The 22,970-nt window shown below is 38.1% G+C and overlaps 1 protein-coding gene across 1 annotated transcript in view; it reads left to right on the forward strand.

The window, feature by feature from the left end:
* ABCA13 (ATP-binding cassette, sub-family A (ABC1), member 13) overlaps positions 1–22,970 on the forward strand; it is a 170,324-nt gene that overhangs the window by 63,425 nt on the left and 83,929 nt on the right. The window contains 10 exon segments of the mRNA XM_010008365.1: positions 967–1,296; positions 3,650–3,719; positions 7,583–7,717; positions 11,762–11,903; positions 13,048–13,064; positions 14,521–14,683; positions 15,243–15,461; positions 18,070–18,266; positions 19,001–19,158; positions 19,570–19,800. Of these exon segments, the coding sequence (XP_010006667.1) occupies positions 967–1,296; positions 3,650–3,719; positions 7,583–7,717; positions 11,762–11,903; positions 13,048–13,064; positions 14,521–14,683; positions 15,243–15,461; positions 18,070–18,266; positions 19,001–19,158; positions 19,570–19,800 (1,662 nt within the window).

Below are 22,970 nucleotides of genomic sequence, written 5' to 3' on the forward strand. Positions count from 1 at the left end.
TGATTAGAATGTTTTTTGCTAGGATTCTTTTTTCATATTTTGCTATATGTGGTCTAAAATAAGAAAACTTCCTAAACCAAATTAAAAAAATTGCCATATACCATGTAATTATCAGATATATGGGGGAGGATGACACTGAAAAAAATGAGATAATTATTTATTTCTATTAATGGCTGGTCTTAGGAGGTGCTAAGCATATGGAAGGAGAGACTTTGTTTTACATTTTTGTATGGATAAATATATCTTCTTAAGAGAATTAAACTGGTCTTTATACTGCTGGATTAGGTTTTTTTTAATTTGGGAAATTATCTGCTTTCTCTAAACTTTATGTTGTAAGATAGGCCTTTTTTAATGCTTGAAAATATTAAATCAATTTAATAAAGTTTATTTTGGTCATCTTAGAAAAAAATACTTCAGAAGCAGTATTGGCTTGTTTACAAAAGCTTTTTAAAAATTATTTTATTATTATTTTTTTTAATTTTAAAGAGTGGAGATACCTCATACCTGGCTATATTATTTGCATGCCAATACATAAAGTTTTACAAACATATCTATATATTACTTTTGGTTCAGCAACAGGCTGGGAAAAAACATTTGTATATACAGTGCTGTAGATATCCTTAGAGTATAAAAAGGATACTCCTCGCTGGAGGCCCCAGTAGTCTGACATCTGGTCCTGCAACTCCATGCAAGAGCATTATGCCAGAGCACTGGGATTCTTCCAGTTAGTGTGTAGTAAGCTCAGAGGCAGCCCTGCTCAGAACTATGTTTGATCCAGGACAGAGCAGCAGAAGAGGGAGCACAGGAAAATTAACATGAGATGAGTAATTTAAGATTGACAGGATGACATCCTCTGGAGAGCTGTTAGCGTCTTGGTGGTACCAAGGTTTGTTTAAAAAAAAAAAAAAAAAGGAAGAAGAAAACTTGTTTTCTAACTTTAGCTCTCTTTGCTGTGTTGTCTTGCAGTATATGAAGACAATGGGTGTACATCCAGCTATTCATTTCTTTGCTTGGTTTCTGGAGAACATAATTGTAATCACAATAAGCAGCTGTGCTCTGGCCATCATTTTAAAAGCAAGTGGTATCTTTGCTTATAGCAATGGATTCATCATCTTCCTTTTTCTCCTGGATTTTGGAGTTACAGTCATTATGTTAAGCTATTTTTTGGGAGCATTTTTTAGCAGTGCTGATACAGCAGCTCTGTGTGCCAGCCTTGTGTATATGATCAGTTTTTTACCCTACATAGTTTTGTTGGTCTTGCAAAACCAGTTGAGTTTCACCAACCAGATTTTAATGGTAAATATTTATTTTCCTTTTCTAATTTTTCTCTTTCAACTATGCTGTGGATTTCCATAGGTTTTATACTTTAGACCGTAACGTACCTATTTTTCCCAGGTTTCTGTTTGCTTTTGTGTTTCACTGGAAATAAGTCATGTTAATAAACATCCAATTGAAAAAATGTTTTGAATATAGAAAGGAATAAAAAATATTTTTTCAGGGAAATTTTGTAAACCCTACAGAAAATATAAGAAAGTCCTCATGATCGTGTATCTTTTTTATGTTTTTGCCTCAAAATATTTGTGGTGTTAGTGTACTTTTCAATGGGTCCAGCCATTCATTTCTTTGCTTGGTTTCTGGAGAACATCATTGTAATCACAACAAGCAGCTGTGCTCTGGCCATTTTCAAGCACACCTGGTGACATGCCACTCCTGAGAGTTATTTGCTTGGAGGAAAAGTAGTAATTGATTCTCTGTTAAGCACAATTGGGGATTAGCTGAGAAATTTCTCTAAATCTTATCTAGCTATACAGTCTGAAGTTTATGTTTCTTTGACACCAGCTCTTCCATGTCCTTTCCTGTTTTATAAATGCCATAGGCTGTTCTATGTGTTTGTTTTGACATACACATATGTCACTGATTGGGACATCAAATATCACCATCATAAAATGCAAACCTTATTTGGCACATTATTGTCTTCCCTCTTTTTAAGTTATTCACATACCAAATTAAGCTGGTGGATTAATTCATACACTACTAAAAAAAACATAGACATTTTTCCACTGTCAATTAGCCAGATAAAATGTATTGGTTCTTTACATACAAGTAAGCACAGATATAAGACTGCAGAATTTGGGCAGAAGTAGGCAGGGTGGAATTCCTTGTTTGTTTGTTTGTTTGTTTTCTTTCTGTTGGTTTTTTTTCCCCTCCTTTGGGCAACAAAATGTCTGTCAGATAACCTGCACACTTTAAAATTCGTTATTTTCAAAATATCCTGATATCCTGATATTCAAAATATCAGATATCCTGTGTTTGCTGAAAATCAGAGGCAGGAGCATGTGAAAGAGGCAATAATTTTTGAAGAGAGGAGTGATGCCACCAAGTGAGATGGTGAAACCTTAGTAATGCAAGAGGCAGAGACTCAGCTGCTGGGAATTAACATGAACTTCTTAGTACAAAGATGTAATCCATGCCACCAATGAGTTTGAATTTTTTTAGAAGTGCAGCCTATGACATACTTCTTTTTTCAGACAACTGGAAGGTTGTGCCCCTTTTGTTGTAAATATTGCAGAAACTTATTTAATTGCATAATTTAAAAATAAGAGACAAAGTGAACTTCTGTTCCAGCTCACTTTCAAACTGCAGAACTGTATCACTGAGTAATGTCTGCTAATTTTGGTAATGTTTTAGATCTCCCCATCAGCCTTCACAAGCTTGCGAGTGTTTTGCCATTGGTCATCAATCACACTTCCTTGTTATACTACATCACTAAATTACTCATTTTCTATGTTGTGCTTTTGTGATACAGTATGACTGTGTTGCTTCTTGGAAGACAAATATATTTCCTTGAAGAAAAATGCAGTTTCAACACATAGTCCTCAGTGTGAATGTTCCTTCTGTCTCTGTCTCTACTGTAGTTCTGGTCTTAGAAAAATGAGTAGGACCACTGCTTTTACTACAGAAAGTAAACTCTTTTGCATACTGTTACAGTGTTAGATGTTATGCTATTTCAATATGTGGTAGATTTATGATGATCTAAAACTTGTTATAAAGTTAAATAAATCCTTCCAATATTAGTAACTAGGTCAGTGGAGCTCAAATACTACCACAGTATGTGAGGGAGTATCATAGAAGGATAGAATTTTTTGGATTGGAAGGGACCTTAGAGATCATCTAGTTCCAACCCCTTTGCATGGTCAGGGACATCTCCTACTAGATCAGGTTGTTCAGGGGCCCATCCAGCCTGGCCTTGAACGCTTCCAGGGATGGGGCTTCCACAACTTCCCTGGGCAACCTGTTCCAGTGTCTCACCACCCTCACACTAACAAATTTCCTCCTAATGTCTAAACTAAATCTCCCCTCTTTCAGTTTAAAACCATTGCCCCTTGTCCTAATACTGCATGGACTTGTAAAAAGTCCCTCCTCAGCTTTTTTGTAGGCCCCTTCAGGTACTGGAAGACTGCTGTGAGGTCTCTTCAGAGCCTTCTTCAAGCTTAAACATTAAAGAATATCATTATCATTAGCCTATGTGAAACAAAGGTCTATTTATTTTATGCTTGCTTTTAGTATCACAGGGTAATTTATTTCATGGAGCTTGTTAATGATGTGTTTTATTTGATTTTCACACCCTGTTTCTCCTCTGTTTTTGTAGTGTCTCCTGTCTACAACTGCCTTTGGGCAAGGAGTATTTTTCATTACATTCTTTGAGGGCCAAGAAACAGGTAAGCTCTCTGGTTGGAGGAAAAGCTGTGTAATGATTAATTCAAAAACTACAGTTTTAAACATTTTTCAGTTTGTTCTGGAAAAAATATGTAATAATGAGTTAGCAGGATAGATCATAAAAGAAGAAAAATCTTTTTAAAGCTTCTGGAAAACCAAGTTAATCTTGTGCTGCTTTCTAGCAATAAATTAAAGTCAGCTTAGCATTGCTCAATTTGCAATATAGTTTGGAGGAAACCTCTACAACCTCTTAGACGACAAGATGGATGTATTCAGCAAATGAAATTGTTCTGGAAATGTAAACACAACTTTATGTTTACTGAACTATATGGTAGAGCTGCCTAAGAGTGTGGGATGTCTGAAGACCAGATTTGCTAGTAAAGACTGAGGCAAAGGTGGCTTTCAGTGACTCAATCTTTTCCATATCCCATGTAACCAAGTCCTCTATTTTGCTGAACAGTGGGCCCACATTTTCCTTGGTCTTCATCTCTGTATGCTCAGTGTTTCTGTATTCCTCACAGGTTATCCTTCCTTGATTCCACCCTTTGTGGGCTTCCTTTTTGTGTTTCTGCTTGGTCAGGAGCTTCTTGTTCATCCATGCAGCCCTCCTGGTATTTTTACCTGACTTTCTATTCTTTGGGTTGGACTGCTCTTGAGCTTGGTAGATGTGTCTGAGTTCACACCTACTCTAGTGTACAGCACGATCAATATTGTACAGAACAAGAACAGCACAAGTTATTAATTCTTAACATAGTGCTAAGATTAATATTTATATATTATACATTGGAAGGTAAAAAAAAAAAAAAATAACATCCCTTTAGTTTGTAAAGTATTTTGTATGTTTCTCCTGTGTGACTATGAATACTCAGCCTGAGTAGCACCTTGCCTCTGCAAGCTTGGAGGCAGCTGGTGAAACTCCCATTAAGCTACTGTGCAGGTGGAGAAATGCATGAGAAGACCCTATTACATTTAAGTGTTAGGAAGAAAAAAAAAGTTTGAAAACTTTCTTTACTAATACGTTGCTACATATTTTAACATGGTGATCATTACTGTCCCCAAGATCAGAACTGCCCCTATTGATCCTGAAGTTTTAGAAAAGTAAGAATCATTGAACAACAGAATTTTCACTGTTGGAAGAGTCCAACCATTAACCAAGAAAAAAGCACCACACCCACGACAACATGTCCTGGAGTGCCATGTCTACATATTTTTTTAATACCTCCAGGGATGGGGACACAGCCACCTCCCTGAGCAGCCTGTTCCAGAGTCTGACTACTCTTTCAATAAAGATTTTTTTCCTAATATCTAGTCTAAACCGTTTAGCCCTTGAAAAATGTCTATGATAGACATGCATTTATATATCAGAGTATAAAGGCATATAGTCCCTTTTTTTACTACTCTGGCAGATCAATATTGATGACAGTGGATGTTTGAAACCACTAGGAATTGGAAAATCATATCATCACAATACAAAAATTGGTAAGAGTGGAAGTGACAGTTGCAGAAAATATGACTATAATTTACTTCATCAAAATGACTCATCTTTACTGAAGAAAAGGCAGAGAATGCTTTGCAGAAAACCTGCTTTTCTTGACAGTCACAGAAAAAGTATTGTAGGAACAGTATCATGACTTGCTGCACTGAAACAAAAGCAGTATTTGCAGAGAAAAAATAAACAGTGCTTTTTGTAAATCTACAATTCAATTACTTTTGTTTTCCATTTAGCAATCACAGAATTTAGGGGTTGGAAGGGACCTCGAAAGATCATCCAGTCCAACCCCCCTGCCAGAGCAGGATCACCCAGAGTACATCACACAGGAATGTGTCCAGGCAGGTTTTGAATGTCTCCAGTGAAGGAGACTCCACATCCTCTCTGGGCAGCCTGTTCCAGTGCTCTGTCACTCTCACAGGAAAGAAGTTCTTCCTGATATTCACATGGAACCTCCTATGTCCCAGTTTGCACCCTTTGCCCCTTGTCCTGTCACTGGACGTCACTGAAAAAAGCCTGGCTCTGTCCTCCTGACTCTCACCCTTTACATATTTGTAAACATTGATGAGGTCACCCCTCAGTCTCCTTTTCTCCAAGCTAGAGAGACCCAGCTCCCTCAGCCTTTCCTCATAAGGGAGATGTTCCACTCCCTTCATCATCTTTGTGGCTCTGCCCTGGACTCTTTCAAGCAGTTCCCTGTCCTTCTGGAACTGAGGAGCCTAGAACTGGACACAATACTCCAGATGTGGCCTCACCAAGGCAGAATAGAGGTGGAGGAGCAATAAGGTAGCTTTCTGTAGCACTAGTGTTTTGAGCCTTCTTTCTTCCTTTCATGTCTTCTGCAATGTAATAATTTTATGCAGCAATTATTCAGTGATTTTGTTGTTCCAGTTTACCTCTGAATACAGTTGTTATGCACAAATATTTGCTTCTTAGTTAGACTTCATGGATTTAAGTTTTTATATTTAGCATTATAGAAATTACTTTAAACTTTGTACAAACCGTTTATTTATAATAACAGCAGAATGTCATAAGGCCTGATTCATTGAAGAGGTTGGTGCCCCATTTTGTCAGGCAATTGGTTTTTTGTTTGGTTTGGGTTTTTTTTGTCCAAATTAAGGGCCAACTAAAACTTCATAAACAGCCCTTTCTACAACAGCTTCTCTGCACTTTCCTAGCAGCAGTGTTACCTGCTGTTCCAAGCAGAGGCTTGTGGAGACAGCAATTAATTTTCATTCATTAGGATTGTTGTTCATCCAGTCCAACCCCCCTGCCAGAGCAGGATCACCCAGAGTACATCACACAGGAACGTGTCCAGGCAGGTTTTGAATGTCTCCAGTGAAGGAGACTCCACATCCTCTCTGGGCAGCCTGTTCCAGTGCTCTGTCACTCTCACAGGAAAGAAGTTCTTCCTGATATTCACATGGAACCTCCTATGTCCCAGTTTGCACCCTTTGCCCCTTGTCCTGTCACTGGACGTCACTGAAAAAAGCCTAGCTCTGTCCTCCTGACTCTCACCCTTTACATATTTGTAAACACTGATGAGGTCACCCCTCAGTCTCCTTTTCTCCAAGCTAGAGAGACCCAGCTCCCTCAGCCTTTCCTCATAAGGGAGATGTTCCACTCCCTTCATCATCTTTGTGGCTCTGCCCTGGACTCTTTCAAGCAGTTCCCTGTCCTTCTGGAACTGAGGAGCCTAGAACTGGACACAATACTCCAGATGTGGCCTCACCAAGGCAGAATAGAGGTGGAGGAGCAATAAGGTAGCTTTCTGTAGCACTAGTGTTTTGAGCCTTCTTTCTTCCTTTCATGTCTTCTGCAATGTAATAATTTTATGCAGCAATTATTCAGTGATTTTGTTGTTCCAGTTTACCTCTGAATACAGTTGTTATGCACAAATATTTGCTTCTTAGTTAGACTTCATGGATTTAAGTTTTTATATTTAGCATTATAGAAATTACTTTAAACTTTGTACAAACCGTTTATTTATAATAACAGCAGAATGTCATAAGGCCTGATTCATTGAAGAGGTTGGTGCCCCATTTTGTCAGGCAATTGGTTTTTTGTTTGGTTTGGGTTTTTTTTGTCCAAATTAAGGGCCAACTAAAACTTCATAAACAGCCCTTTCTACAACAGCTTCTCTGCACTTTCCTAGCAGCAGTGTTACCTGCTGTTCCAAGCAGAGGCTTGTGGAGACAGCAATTAATTTTCATTCATTAGGATTGTTGTTATTAATTACAGTCTTTTTTGTGTCAGTGCTTAAATACCCAGGACTGTGTGGTGTTGATGTGTTTGTGATCTTTAATCCTGTACTGATTTAGCTTTGACCTTTTAAAAAACCATTATTATTATTATTATTATTATTATTATTACCAGGAATTCAGTGGAATAATGTGCACCAGCCAATGACACATGAAGGATATATGACCTTTGCATGGATGTGCTGGATGATGTTCTTTGACTCCATTTTATATTCTATAGGTGGCTGGTATTTCAGCAATATTATTCCAGGTGAGACCATGGAGTTCTTATTTCAAGTAAGTTATTGAATGGAATGGATAGAATTGGCTCTCCTCACTGTATGCAACACAAACCAATAACTTTTTCTGAGTTGAGGTTTTAATGTGCAAAACTGCCTGATTGCCTTTAGGGACTGGATAAGAAAGGCTTCTTACATACAGAAATAGTGAGTAGTGCTAACACATGGAGTAGAACTTGTAGCCAGGCATGAAATATCTTTTGTTTGCTTATGAAGATGACTAATATTTGAAGGATATAATATAACACCACATAACATAACTCAGAATTTAATGTATATTATAGAATTTGTTGATACTTCACCAGAACAGAAGTCAGTCTTTTAAAATAACTTCCTGTGAAAAAATGGTGAAACTTTAGAGTCAGTACTTGGGCTGAAACCCATGAACAATAGGTTTTCAGCTCGCAGAGATGTTGAACTATCCGGTAACTGTATCTTGCTCCCAGTCAGTCCAATGTATTAAGAAAATGAATTAATTTTCAAGTACATTTTCAGAAAATAATAGGATTCTTTTTCTTTAACCAAGTTTTACAATTATTATTGAGTAGACTGATGCATGTTTTTAATTCTAGCATAATGTCTCAATAGGTGTTTGAAATGTACCTGTCCTCTGACTTGCATATGTCACTATTTCTTCCAGCTACTCTGTGTTTGGTTTAAAAAAAAACACAACAGTTTTGCCTTGAAAGATAGGGGCTTGTAGAATGTACAACTGAATATGACAAACTTTAACTTAAATTGATGTGTGGCCTTCTGTGTCAATGTACTGTAACTCCAAACATCATAGAGAGTGTATAGTGTGATTGGTAAATAAAGCCTGGAAAGATTGGACAATGCCAAAGTTCAGGTTGTGTGTAGGAGCATATTTTTTCCCTTTCTGATTGTGTACTACAATAAATATTTCTTATGCTGGCTGATTTATTAAAATTATACATATTGTTATGGAAGAACAACGGATTATCGTTTTAATAAAAAGTAAGGCTGTTTACCTGGGCAGGGCATTTTGTGCATTTCTGTCCTTGAGGTTACAAGATTGTGCTAGGCTGTGCCTACATATTGTTAAGTCTATGATTCTGTTATACTTCAAAGCTGATGTGGAGTTAGGGTAAAGCACAGTATCTGTAAAGACCAGCTATTTTATGGCAGGACCTGGTGTTGTTGCCAAATGACTTTCGCTTTCATAGAATCATAGAATCATAGAATCATAGAATCTTAGGGGCTGGAAGGGACCTCGAGAGATCATCTAGTCCAACCCCCCTGCCAGAGCAGGGTCACCTAGAGTACATCACACAGGAACTCATCCAGGTGGGTTTTGAATGTCTCCAGTGAGGGAGACTCCACAACCTCCCTGGGCAGTCTGTTCCAGATTAATTACAGTCTTTTTTGTGTCAGTGCTTAAATACCCAGGACTGTGTGGTGTTGATGTGTTTGTGATCTTTAATCCTGTACTGATTTAGCTTTGACCTTTTAAAAAACCATTATTATTATTATTATTATTATTATTATTACCAGGAATTCAGTGGAATAATGTGCACCAGCCAATGACACATGAAGGATATATGACCTTTGCATGGATGTGCTGGATGATGTTCTTTGACTCCATTTTATATTCTATAGGTGGCTGGTATTTCAGCAATATTATTCCAGGTGAGACCATGGAGTTCTTATTTCAAGTAAGTTATTGAATGGAATGGATAGAATTGGCTCTCCTCACTGTATGCAACACAAACCAATAACTTTTTCTGAGTTGAGGTTTTAATGTGCAAAACTGCCTGATTGCCTTTAGGGACTGGATAAGAAAGGCTTCTTACATACAGAAATAGTGAGTAGTGCTAACACATGGAGTAGAACTTGTAGCCAGGCATGAAATATCTTTTGTTTGCTTATGAAGATGACTAATATTTGAAGGATATAATATAACACCACATAACATAACTCAGAATTTAATGTATATTATAGAATTTGTTGATACTTCACCAGAACAGAAGTCAGTCTTTTAAAATAACTTCCTGTGAAAAAATGGTGAAACTTTAGAGTCAGTACTTGGGCTGAAACCCATGAACAATAGGTTTTCAGCTCGCAGAGATGTTGAACTATCCGGTAACTGTATCTTGCTCCCAGTCAGTCCAATGTATTAAGAAAATGAATTAATTTTCAAGTACATTTTCAGAAAATAATAGGATTCTTTTTCTTTAACCAAGTTTTACAATTATTATTGAGTAGGCTGATGCATGTTTTTAATTCTAGCATAATGTCTCAATAGGTGTTTGAAATGTACCTGTCCTCTGACTTGCATATGTCACTATTTCTTCCAGCTACTCTGTGTTTGGTTTAAAAAAAAACACAACAGTTTTGCCTTGAAAGATAGGGGCTTGTAGAATGTACAACTGAATATGACAAACTTTAACTTAAATTGATGTGTGGCCTTCTGTGTCAATGTACTGTAACTCCAAACATCATAGAGAGTGTATAGTGTGATTGGTAAATAAAGCCTGGAAAGATTGGACAATGCCAAAGTTCAGGTTGTGTGTAGGAGCATATTTTTTCCCTTTCTGATTGTGTACTACAATAAATATTTCTTATGCTGGCTGATTTATTAAAATTATACATATTGTTATGGAAGAACAACGGATTATCGTTTTAATAAAAAGTAAGGCTGTTTACCTGGGCAGGGCATTTTGTGCATTTCTGTCCTTGAGGTTACAAGATTGTGCTAGGCTGTGCCTACATATTGTTAAGTCTATGATTCTGTTATACTTCAAAGCTGATGTGGAGTTAGGGTAAAGCACAGTATCTGTAAAGACCAGCTATTTTATGGCAGGACCTGGTGTTGTTGCCAAATGACTTTCGCTTTCATAGAATCATAGAATCATAGAATCATAGAATCTTAGGGGCTGGAAGGGACCTCGAGAGATCATCTAGTCCAACCCCCCTGCCAGAGCAGGGTCACCTAGAGTACATCACACAGGAACTCATCCAGGTGGGTTTTGAATGTCTCCAGTGAGGGAGACTCCACAACCTCCCTGGGCAGTCTGTTCCAGTGCTCTGTCACTCTCACAGTAAAAAAATTTTTTCGGATATTCACCTTGAACCTCCTATGCTCCAATTTACACCCATTACCCCTTGTCCTATCACTGGTCATCACCGAGAAAAGCCTAACTCCGTCCCCCTGACACTCACCCCTTACATATTTGTAAACATTGATGAGGTCACCCCTCAGTCTCCTTTTCTCCAAGCTAAAGAGACCCAGCTCCCTCAGCCTTTCCTCATAAGGGAGATGTTCCACTCCCCTAATCATCTTCGTAGCTCTGCGCTGGACTCTTTCGAGCAGTTCCCTGTCCTTTTTGAACTGAGGGGCCCAGAACTGGACACAATACTCCAGATGTGGCCTCACCAATGCAGAATAGAGGGGGAGGAGAACCTCTCTTGACCTACTAACCACACCCTTTCTAATACACCCCAGGATGCCATTGGCCTTCTTGGCCACAAGGGCACATTGCTGGCTCATGGTCATCCTCCTGTCTACCAGGACCCCCAGGTCTCTTTCACCTACACTACTCTCCAGCAGTTCAGCCCCCAACCTGTACTGGGACATGGTGTTGTTCTTCCCCAAATGTAAAACTCTGCACTTCCCCTTGTTGAATTTCATCATGTTTCTCCCCGCCCAACTCTCCAACCTATCTAAGTCTCTCTGAATGGCAGCACAGCCTTCTGGTGTGTCAGCCACTCCTCCCAGCTTAGTGTCATCAGCAAACTTGCTGAGGGTACATTCTATACCCTCATCCAGGTCGTTGATGAAGATGTTGAACAACACCGGTCCCAGCACCGACCCTTGTGGGACTCCACTAGTAACACACCTCCTGCTTTAGTAAGGTTTTTTAAGTGCTGATAAGAGTTTAAGTTAATTAAATGGATTAACTAGCTCTTTGTGAATAATGATAGGATGTTAGGAGTTTACAGACAAATACAAAAATACTATAGATTTTGCAACAGTTTCTATCACAATTATCATCTAGGAAAATTCGGATTAAAGAACCGATGGTACTTTCCCTTTACTCTTTCCTACTGGAAGAACCTGTGTGGTGCAGAGAGAAGGAACAGACATTATCTGAAATCTAATATGTTTTTCTTCAATGAAAACTTCCAGGAAAAAGGTTTGTAGAATTTTAGTAATGTCTCTTCTCTGAAAGTTGTGCTGATTTTGACTAATCTGCTTTTATCATTGCTTCATCCTATATTATGTGTTTTGTTCTTGCTTTCCTCCTTTATATAGTCTATACTATGAACGTTATGTACTGTTAATTGTGCTATTGCCTGTAATACTCATATTATTCAATTTAAAACTATTGTACACAAATATTTAAGAAAATGATATTACAAATGTAAAATAAGCACCTCTTGGGTTCATCCTTTCCTTGCGTATTGTCTCTTTACTTTGTTATGATCTTCGAAAGCTCCTTGAACACTTCATACTCTTACTGAATCTGAAAAGTATTGTGCTTTATTAACTTTTTCCCCCCACAGTCTAATTTTCTTATTCCTCCTCTGCTGTTTTAATTTTCTTCTTGTTTCACTGGAAAAATTAACTGTTAATGTCTTTACCTTCTCTTTCTCATTTCCCTGTTTTGTAATCATTGTTCTTTCTGTCTCTGCTTCTTAGCCTTTTGTTTAAAAAGCTACTGTTCCTATAAGTGATTTTTATCTACCTCCAGACGCTTTCACTGCTCTTCTATTTCTTTTTTCACTAGCTCAAAATTAATTTAGTTTTTTAGGCTTTTTTTCCCTCTCAGGTCTCTTTAAGGATTTTCTCACATTTCATTCATATTTTGTGAATGCAGGAGTAAGTCACCCTCACTTCTGTTCCCTCTTGGGCCTTAGAACAACATGATGAGTTGTTATGGGGTTTTTGGAAGTTACAGTGGCTTGGAAATGATCCAGTTGTCTGTAGCATAGGCAAAGAAGCTGAACAACTCAGCAGTTGTATTGGTATTGGTATATCCTCGAGTAGGGCAAACTTCAAAATGTTTTGAAGTTAATTTAAACATTTGTGGGAAAAAAGAAGTATTAATTTTGTCTGGATTTCTGAAATTTGGAACAGTATCATTTTGTTGAGATAATTGTCATTAGTCCTTACTGAAAGTGAAGATTTTCAGTGTTTCCCCTTGGGTTCACCATATCCTCTTTGAAACACAAAAGAAAAAAACTCCTCTGTATTTGTAACAGCAAAATGACTTGCTCCTGGGTGATTTCTGCCTTTGTTCCATATAGTCCAGGTAAGGACTGGTCCAGTGGGGGTGGAAAGCACTTTGGAAATGAGAGGTGTGCCAGGGAAGGGCTTGAGTGTAGGTCCTACAAGCTGGAACTACAACTAGAGTAAGGCTGACAGACACCTGGGCACTGGATCTCCTCTTAGGAGAAGTCCAAGGGTGATCAATTTCCTGCTTGCAATTAATTTGGAGTTTTCATCTCAGTCTTACTTGAGATACATTATCTTAGGCTCACTGTGTACTTCAAGTTTTTTTAAGTTCCAGAATGTACTTGCAAGTTTAGGAAGCGGTGGAAAAAGCACAAATAAGGTTTGATGGTGGTTTTAGTCTCCAGATCAAAAGAAAAGGAGCTAACTGGAAGAGAGTTTCATGGGTAGGATGAGCTCTGAAATGTCACAGCTGCTGGTAGTGCCTAGCTGGAAGGCAAACTGAAGCTTCTGGCAAAAGTTCTTTCTAAACATCAAATTGATTGTGAAGGTAGTGAAAAACGTTTTCATTCATAGCCTGAATAAGGCAATCCTTGAAATCCTTATATTATTTTCTGTCTATATAGTCTTACATATTTTTATATAAAGCATAATTCTATTTTCTTGTAATGTTTATTATTTAATGAGATATAAAATTATTACATAAAATCTAAAGTATAAACATTTTTTAAAAATTATTTATTTATTTCTGTATTTTTGATAGATACATTATATATTTAAAAGGATAATTCTCTTTTCTCATCATTCTCATCCATAACAATTTCTGTTTCTTTGGAATAACATTCCAATTTGCCAGATACCTCAGTTGTAATGAGTCAATAAATAACTACATGTTAATAGTATGAAGCTTGTTATTGACTGTGCTCATGTTTTGGAAAGTAGTGCATTTTTCCTGACATAGAAAGCAAGTCAACTATATCTGGTTGGTCATCTCAGTTTGCAGAGTTAGAAAAACACTGGGTATCTACTTGCATTGGGGACTCAGAGTTTTGTTAAGACTAGACAGCTGCTCTGAGTTATTTTTCAGAGATCTGCTTTACTTTATTGACTGAGGGAATTAAGAGGATTAACTGACTCTGCTTGTGAAAGTTATGTGCCTAAAACTAGATGGAATATGTGGAACAGTTGACACAAATAGAATTCTCTCCTACCCATGGGCATACAACAATCATTCAAGCTACATTAATTTTAGTGGGTTTTTTTCTAGTAGAAGTAAAATATAACAACTATGGATACACATGTTGCTGTGCACACAAATTGGCATGATTATTTTGTGTTGCTTTTTATAACTGCAAATAGGTCAAATTCTTAGGAAATGCTAACTGGCATATTATCTTTGATTTCAGTGCACCTAAAGCCAGGTTGGAGCATTTGAACATCTGTTCTAGGCTTTGTTAAATGGCAAGAGAGATTAAGTTAATTTGTTTTTCCCTATATACACACACATGTATGTTTGGATTCAGCAGCCCTCTTGATCTGCTGCCTTTCCCCTTACAGAGCCAGCACCTCCAAGCTGGAAAGTTCCGTGTGTTGAAGGGGCAACAGTGGGTGTCACGCTGCTATCTCTCACCAAAGAGCACGTGGATGGGCAGAAGGCTGCTGTTAAAGATCTCAGTCTCACTTTCCATAGAGGTCAGATAACAGCACTCTTGGGACCTAATGGAGCTGGCAAGACGACAGTTATGTAAGTCTGTCATTTAGTGCTATTACACTGGCCTAAAACTCTGCTATTCTTTCTCATTTCCAGAAGTTTGTGAGCTCTTTCTTATGTCTGCCTTTTTCCAAATAAATATTTAATAAACTTCCTAAAGCACTTGGAAAATGAAGGCTATGTATCCATGATAAAAGCAGTCCTTTGAATAGAGAATTGGGTCCTCTGTGCCACTGAAACCAAGACATAGTAGTTCAGGAGCAGCTTAAGTAGGAGCTGGGCATGTCTAGTTGTAGAACTGAACAAATCTCAGGATAGTGTTCTTTTCTGATATCCCATGTGTACTCCTATCACATGGAGAGTGTGGAGTTTTATGAAGTTTTGTGCTTTGTTCCTGGAGGTTTCAGGGGATTTCTTGGCAGTTGACTAGAAATGAAAAGAAAATGAAAATGACATTTAAAAATGTCTCAATTAAGAAGCCTATGTATTTCTGTCTTTATGTTAACGCTGATTACTTTTAATAAAACCAATGATACAGGATGGAACCCAGTGAGGAACTACTCTTGCTGAATTTTTTTTTCTCTTGTATCAGATCACTGTTAACTGGTCTGTATCCACCGAGCTCTGGTACGATAATTATTAACGGAAAGGACATACGTACTGATCTGGCTGCCATCAGATCAGAGCTTGGTGTTTGCCCACAATATGATGTCCTGTTCAATGTACTAACGGTGCGAGAACATCTACTGCTTTATGGGTCAGTAAAGGCACCTGGCTGGACAAGGGAGCAGTTGAATCAGCAAGTCAATGGGTAAGTTTTCCTTTTATTTGTTGAAACCTGTCGAGTACATCAGGAGCATCTATTGCAAGCCACTCAAACAAAGAAGTGCTACAGCAAAATTGCAAGTAGAAGTGAATGGAAACCACAGGTTTTCCATTAGTTTTTACCATACTTCATGTTCTGAAACTGTGTCTTGGAAATAGACTGTCTAGTTTCTAACCTCTAATGGAATGTAATTGTAGTGAAACTGTCAAGGTTTAAAAACCTAGTTTAGTGTAGATACAGTTTTGACTGGAGTGGAGGTGGTTAGCCTGGTAGTTTCCTGCTGCATGGTGTCTGATTTACCTCTCTCCTTGCTGGAGAGGCATACAGAAAGTAAACTGCTGTGAGTTTGCCCAGAATTGTCAGATAAGTGGACACATGTATTTGTTATCCTGCATTCCCTCACCTGCAGCAGAGGTGAGCTTGGAAAACCAGAAGAGGCAGGCAAAGGCAGTGGTTGTTATAGTCTTTTTTAACTGACCATCATCTCCCTTTGTCAAATTCAGACTTTAAATGTGTTTAGTAAGTGAAGGTGTTTAAACACAATCAATCCAATAGGAAAAAAGAAGCCAGAGCTCTGGCATGACCACAGAGGATTTCCATTTTGATATAGGACTAGATCTTCATTTTTGCATCATGTACGTTAAATTACTACTAATCTGTACAAGGTGAGATCTTGTTCACTAACAGCAAACTGCATGTTCTGAACTTCAGGAGTAAAATGTATGCTCTTCTAGTTGTGTGGCAGTGTAGTTTCTATTTATTTCTGATTCATGGTAGACTGTGTGGAGGGCCGGGCACTTCCATGCTTCAGTGGAAATAAATGCTAGGGAGTTTTCCTTAAATGAACAGTTAGGGAACAAGTCATAGGAGGAGTGGCTGAGGGAACCTAGGGATGTTTAGTTTGGAGGAGATTGAGGGGAGGCCTCATTGCCCTCTACAACTACCTGAAGGAAGGTTGTAGGGAGTTTGGGTGTTGGCCTCTTCTCCCAAGTGAGTAATTACAGGACCAGAGGAAATGGCCTGAAGTTGCAGCAGGGAAGGTTTAGGTTGCATATTTGGGAAGAATTTCTTTATTGAAAGAGTGGTCGGGCACTGGAACAGGCTGCCCAGGGAGGTGGGGGAGCCACCATCCCTGGAGGTATTCAAGAAACATGTAGATGAAGAACTTCAGGGCATGCTCTAGTGGCCAAGGTTGTTGTATTTGGGGTTTTGTTGTTGTGGTTGTTTGGGTTTTTTTTGTTTTATGGTTGGACCTAGTGATCTCTGAGGTCCTTTCTAACCATGAGTATTCTGGGATTCTGTGATATGCGGACACACTGTGGCATAGTGGCTTGGCTTTTTAGTCACTATCGTAAAAGCTTGTTACTTTAAATTTTTTATCTGAAAACGTCTGGTGTGGGACACTGCGTTATCTCTAGAAACAACAGAAAAAAACTCTCTAGAAAAATACGAGCAAACCAGACCTGGTGTTTTGTTAAAATTTATGCAAAATAATATCCTGTATTTTATTGCACTTGGGCTGCTGAATTGTAATTCCAGCAACACTCTATCATACTAATGGTGCAGAAGAATACTCAGGACTCTGCAGGCCTTGGTATTAAGAAAGAGATAATTTTTCTAAAGGCAATGAAAACTTTATAATAATACAGAGAAATTAGAAAAGCAAAGAAACAATGAAACAAAATTTGCTTTTTATTAAGCACAAAAAAAAAAAAAAAAAAGGATGGCTTCTAGATATATTAATAATGATTTTCCTGGATATATATCTATACAACAATTACAGAAACCTGTTTTCTTAAAATGAAAAATTCTCTGGGTAAATGGTATGGCTTACAGACTGCATATTCACTCAGATGTTTCTGGGAATTATTATAGGACTGTTGAGTCTTTAAGTCTTGATTGCCAGTCCTATAGAAAGTGAAAGCTTTTAGGTCAATGACTGGATGTCCAGTGTGTTGAAAAACAAATCTCTGGTTTCCACATATTGCTTAGGTGAAAGATTGTAAGAATGCAAGGACTGAATATGAAATGTCTGTAAGGTGTTTCCCAGTCCTTAATACATAAATTAAATTAGGTTGGATTAGGCAGTAGTATCCTGCCTAGGGATGACTAATCCGTTTACTTCACAGAAATATATTTAAAAAAACCCCAGTGTTCCATATACTTCAAATGTCCACACATTTTTAAAATCTCAGGCATTTTTAAGGTCCTTTAGGTAACTGCAAAAACTGAAACATTGAGTTATGAAACTAACCATCTTTACCATCTTCTGCAAAGCTATAATCTATAGTTTGGGGAAATAATTGGACAAACTGTTTATTCTGTTGGACTTAATTTCAAAATTTCCTGTTCTAACCACTGCAATACTTAAGCAGAATTTGTATTTCAAGTGGTGATGAGTATTTATAGTTTGTCGGTAAAGAGATATTTTTTTTTCTGTTAAGTTTTGTCACTTAATTGTATAATCAATCATAGCTAGTGTTTTTTTCGCTTTCCATTGACAGTGTCTTTCCAGTAATTCTACTCTGAGTGAACATGATGTGACTGAAATAACTTTTTCAAAACTGCTCTCATTTCTGCACTCCTATTTCAGAGCTCTGGAAGATGTGGATTTATCCCAACATCAGTACAAACCTGTTGGAGCCCTTTCTGGGGGAATGAAAAGGAGGCTTTCAATTGCCATCTCCTTTATTGGAAACTCCAAGACAATTGTTCTAGATGAGCCCACCAGTGGGGTAGATCCGTGTTCTCGCCACAGCATCTGGGATGTTCTCCTGAAGTACAAAGCTGGTACAAAGTTTATACACATGATTTGCTGCATATATGTGCCTTTCTGGAATTTTGTTTCAATAAATTTAAACAGGATAGTCAGAAAATTAATATTGCTATTCAGTAAGTAAATACATAAATGTTGGTGGTAACATTTAATTGAATTTGGTAAACTTTAAAACAGTCAAGTGAAATTACAAGAATAACTTCTATCTTACCGAAAGATGCCAAGTCCAACAGAGGTTTGAGCTCTAGTTCTGAGTCCTGTAGTGAAGGTTCTCTTCATTTATGTTAGCCTTTCAGAGTTATGTTTTGGTTTTCATTTCCTGTTTTGCATATATCTGTGTATAGATGCATATATACTTCTAATGAAAATAGACTCATCTGTCTGCTACATTAATTTTTTAAATGCCATAAGGTTAAAAATTGATTGTGGGGAGCAAACTCTTCAGCTAGTGAGCATTCAGTTAACTGTAATAACTCACAGTGAATGATCCATTTGAACAGATGCTGCTGTTATGTTTTTTTAAGGAATCTTAAAACAGCTTGAAGGTGTAATGGCTTAATGCTTCTTCCTATGTGTAATACAATGCAAAGCAAGTTTAGACCTGAATCTAACTCAAATTGCAAATCTGAATGTGGGTTTTGAAGAGACCCAAAACATGTTCCCTTAAGGTTAAAGGACCCTTGTGAAAGCATGGGGTGTTTCTCTAGAATCCAGTTTTTGTAGACATGATCCAATCTTTCTGATGCAGGTTGCACACTGATCTTTACCACTCACCATCTTGATGAGGCAGAAGTGCTCAGCGATCGCATTGCCATCCTGCAGCGTGGCCAGCTGAGGTGCTGTGGTTCTCCCTCTTATCTGAGGGAAACATATGGACAGGGACACCGTCTAACGCTCATAAAAAAGGTATAATAAAATAGTCTGTACACAACAGTGCCTGCCAAGGAATGGCTGTATATATTCTAAGGGAGCGACATGTCCCTGCCAGGAAGCAATAGTTATATAGTTTATCAGAGAGCCAGCAAAATGTTTTTATCAGCTTTCTTGGTTGTTTTATGTGGGTGTTATTATTATTATTACTACTATTACTGTTATTATTTAGAAGACCACAATAACATCTTTGCAAGAGAAGAATTTCTACATTTATCTGAAAAGGGATTTTTTCTCACTGTTCTTTATTCCTGGAAAGTAGTCTCTGCATCCCAGTTTTGATGCAGTTTCATCAGTGGCACTTTTCCTGCATGAATTCTACTATCAAGTCCCACACTTCTGGTAACATTTAATTTGTTGTACATGTTTATCTTTCTTTTCTCATAGCCCTCTGTGTTTGAAATCCAGGATCCTAAGCATACTCTTCAGGTCACATCTTTGGTACAGACTCATATCCCAGAAGCATTCTTGAAAGAGAACAGTGGAACTGAGCTGACCTATGTGATTCCAGAAAGCACAGATAAGACCTCTTTTAAAAGTCTTTTTCAGGCTTTAGATCAAAGCCTTCATCATCTACATGTGACTGGCTACGGCATTTCTGACACCACCTTGGAAGAGGTACTTTTTGTTTTCCTGTGTAATGACATTTTCTTGGTTAGAGAATCCTATGTTAGCTCCCAGCTGTTCTCAATTGTTATCCGTTATATTGCACAACAGTTTATTGAGAGAAATAGTTTCTTAAAAAAACAAGCCAACCAAAAAAAAAACAACTAAAAAAACCACAACCTCAGGCAAAATGTATACTTTATAGCTGTACTATTAATTTCAGCACTCACTCTACTACAGTTTATTTCAAGAATCCAATGTGAAGGCTGAGGACCTGTGTAACTCTTTATAGTTTTTTTCTGCATTTATTAAGGAAAGTTAATGTGCGATTGCTTTAGCGAGAAAGGCTGCTGTCCTGAATCTCTAGCATCAAAATGAACTTTGAAATTATAAGGCTGGGTGTTCTGTTCAGGTAGCTCTGTGGGTGGAAAAAAAAATGCTCAGAAGACTCTGATGTACAAACTTCTAAAGCTTATGACTTAGCAAAAACTGTCTGGTGAAATCTCTAAAGAGTATTTTATGTGTATACCTCGAGAGAGACAGGTGCCTCCATATATGTATTCATGAACATATATACATAGTAATGTATGCACACAGACATGTGTATACACCAAATGGACTGGAGAAAGAGACTGTTTTCCTTCATCAGTTCGAGGTTTAGCTCTGTGTAAATAGAGATGCCTGAGTAATCTGGTGGCCTTCTACAACAAGGCTACAGAGATGGTGGATGGTGGCAGAGCAAATGATGTCATCTGCCTAGATTTGCACAAGGCCTTTGACGCTGTCCCACATGACATCCTGGTCTCTAAACTGACAAGGCATGGATTTGACAGGTGGACCACTCAGTGAATAAGTAATTGGCTGAATGGTTGTACCCAGGGAGTTGTGGTCAGTGGTTCAGTGTCCAAGTGGAGACAAGTGATGAGTGGTGTTCCTCAGGGGTCAGTACTGGGACCAGTGCTATTTCACATCTTTGTTAGAGACATGGATGGTGGGATTGAGCATATCCTCAGCAAGTTTGTTGACAATAAAAAGCTGTATGGAATAATTAACACCCTAGAGGGAAGGGATGCCATCCAGAGGGACCTTGACAGGCAGGAATGGTGAGCCAAGTGCCAAGTGTAAGGTCTTGCTCCTTGGTAGGCGTAACCGCAGTCAAAAATGCAGGTTGGGGTGAGAATGGCTGGAGAGCAGTTCTGAGAAAAAGAATCTGGGGGTGGTAGTAGTTGAGAAGCTTGACATGAGCCACTAGTGTGTGCTGGAGCCCAGAGAACAACTGCATCCTGGGCTGCATCAAAAGAAGTGTGGCCAGCAGGGCCAGGGAGGTGATTCTGCCCCTCTGCTCTGGTGAGACCCCACCTGGAGTCCTGTGTACAGCTCTGGTGCCCTCAGCACAGGAAAGACATGGAGGTGTTGGAGAGGGTCCAGAAAAGGGCTACCAAGATGATCAATGGCCTGGAGCACCTCTGCTATGAAGACTGGCTGAGAGAGTTGGGGTTGATTAAGCCTAGAGAAGAGAAGGCTCCAAGGAGACCTTATAACAGCCTTCCAGTACATGAAAGGGGTCTACAGGAAAGCTGGGGAGGGGCTGTTCATTAGAGAAGGCAGTGATAGGACAAGGGGTAACTGTTTTAAACTGAAAGAGGGGAGATTTTAGGTTAGACATCAGGAAGGAATTCTTCACCATGAGGGTACTAAGGTGCTGGAATAGGTTGCCCAGGGAGGTTCTGGAAGCCCCCTCGCTGGAGGTGTTTAAGATCAGGTTAGATGAGGCTTGTGCAGCCTGGTCTAGTGTGAGGTGTCCCTGCTCATAGGAGGGAGGTTGGAACCCGATAATCTTTAATGTCCCTTCCAACCTTAACCATTCCATGGTTCTATGTTTCTCTATCAGTGAGAAATTCTTTCCTTGGACTGTTTTTATTGTGACTAGCTTCTAATAATCAAGATTCCCAGAGCCACCAGTGTTGAAATTCTGTATTACAGAAAATATTTTGAAAATATTTTTTTCAACTTCTTCAAGTGATGATAGGACACTAATGTCAATACTTTTTTACTGCACAAAACACATCTATTTTTATTTGATGACACAATTTATTACATATCATTTTGTGAAACTGATTTCTCCAGTGATTGCCTGTAGTTACAAAGTTGGACTATTTTCTAACAGAGAATGTAACATATGCTAGGAAAAAACAACCCACAAAAAAACAACCCATGAAATAATGAAATGCAGATTACACTGCAGTGATATTTTTAATATATAACAATAAATACTTAGTATAGAAAAGGGATGTAGCTCTTCTCCTTCTGTTCCTTGGAAATATAGGAGACAATATGATGTCGTATTGTGGTCAGCTGGAACACAAGACCCCTCAGGGAAAATGCTCATCTTGGTTTTATGAAGATGATACACTTTAAGACCTCTCAGATATCACTTATGCATTGCATTTTTGTTGCATGAGCTATACATATGGGAATTAATGGGGTAAGATACATGAAAATGCATTAGCAGTTCTAGGTTGTTTTGAAAGTTTAGAATTGTTTATCTTATATAATCTGTGGAAAAAGTATAAATAGGATCCCAATAATGCAAGTAAACCTGACATCACAATTTTACATTAAATTTATTGAACCAATATAGAACGACGTGGAGCTGAGGAATCCTGAAGTGGCCCATCAGGAGACATCTTTAGGACTTTATTGATACGCCACATAGATTTTTAGGACCTGGTTTTGCACATTTCTTTTCAAACTGCAGCCCAAAGAACGATCTATCAACAAGTATGTGGTTTGTTTTGAAGTTAAACTCTATACAACTGAGTTATTCATAAAGAAAAACAAAACAAAACACTTATCTTCAGTGTTTCTCCTATAAATGACCACAGTACATAAAGATGTTGTGACAAGGATTTGCTATGCAGTGGGTGGGAGAATGGGGATATAAAGAAATCATACAAGTTTAATAAGCATTTTACATAATGCTGGAAAGTAAATTACATTCCTGTTACATAATTTTATGAAGCAAGTTAAAAGCATATTGAAAAATTGTTATTTTCTTTTACATTACATAGGGTGATTAACGTGCTATAAGAAAGAATACTGTTTGCTGCCCAACTTAATAGAATCATAGAATGTATTGGGTTGGAAGTGACCTCTAAAGGTCATCTAGTCCAATCCCCGTT

This window comes from Chaetura pelagica, unplaced genomic scaffold (assembly GCF_000747805.2).
Source record: "Chaetura pelagica isolate M959 unplaced genomic scaffold, ChaPel_1.0 scaffold71, whole genome shotgun sequence".
NCBI classification, from domain to species: domain Eukaryota; kingdom Metazoa; phylum Chordata; class Aves; order Apodiformes; family Apodidae; genus Chaetura; species Chaetura pelagica.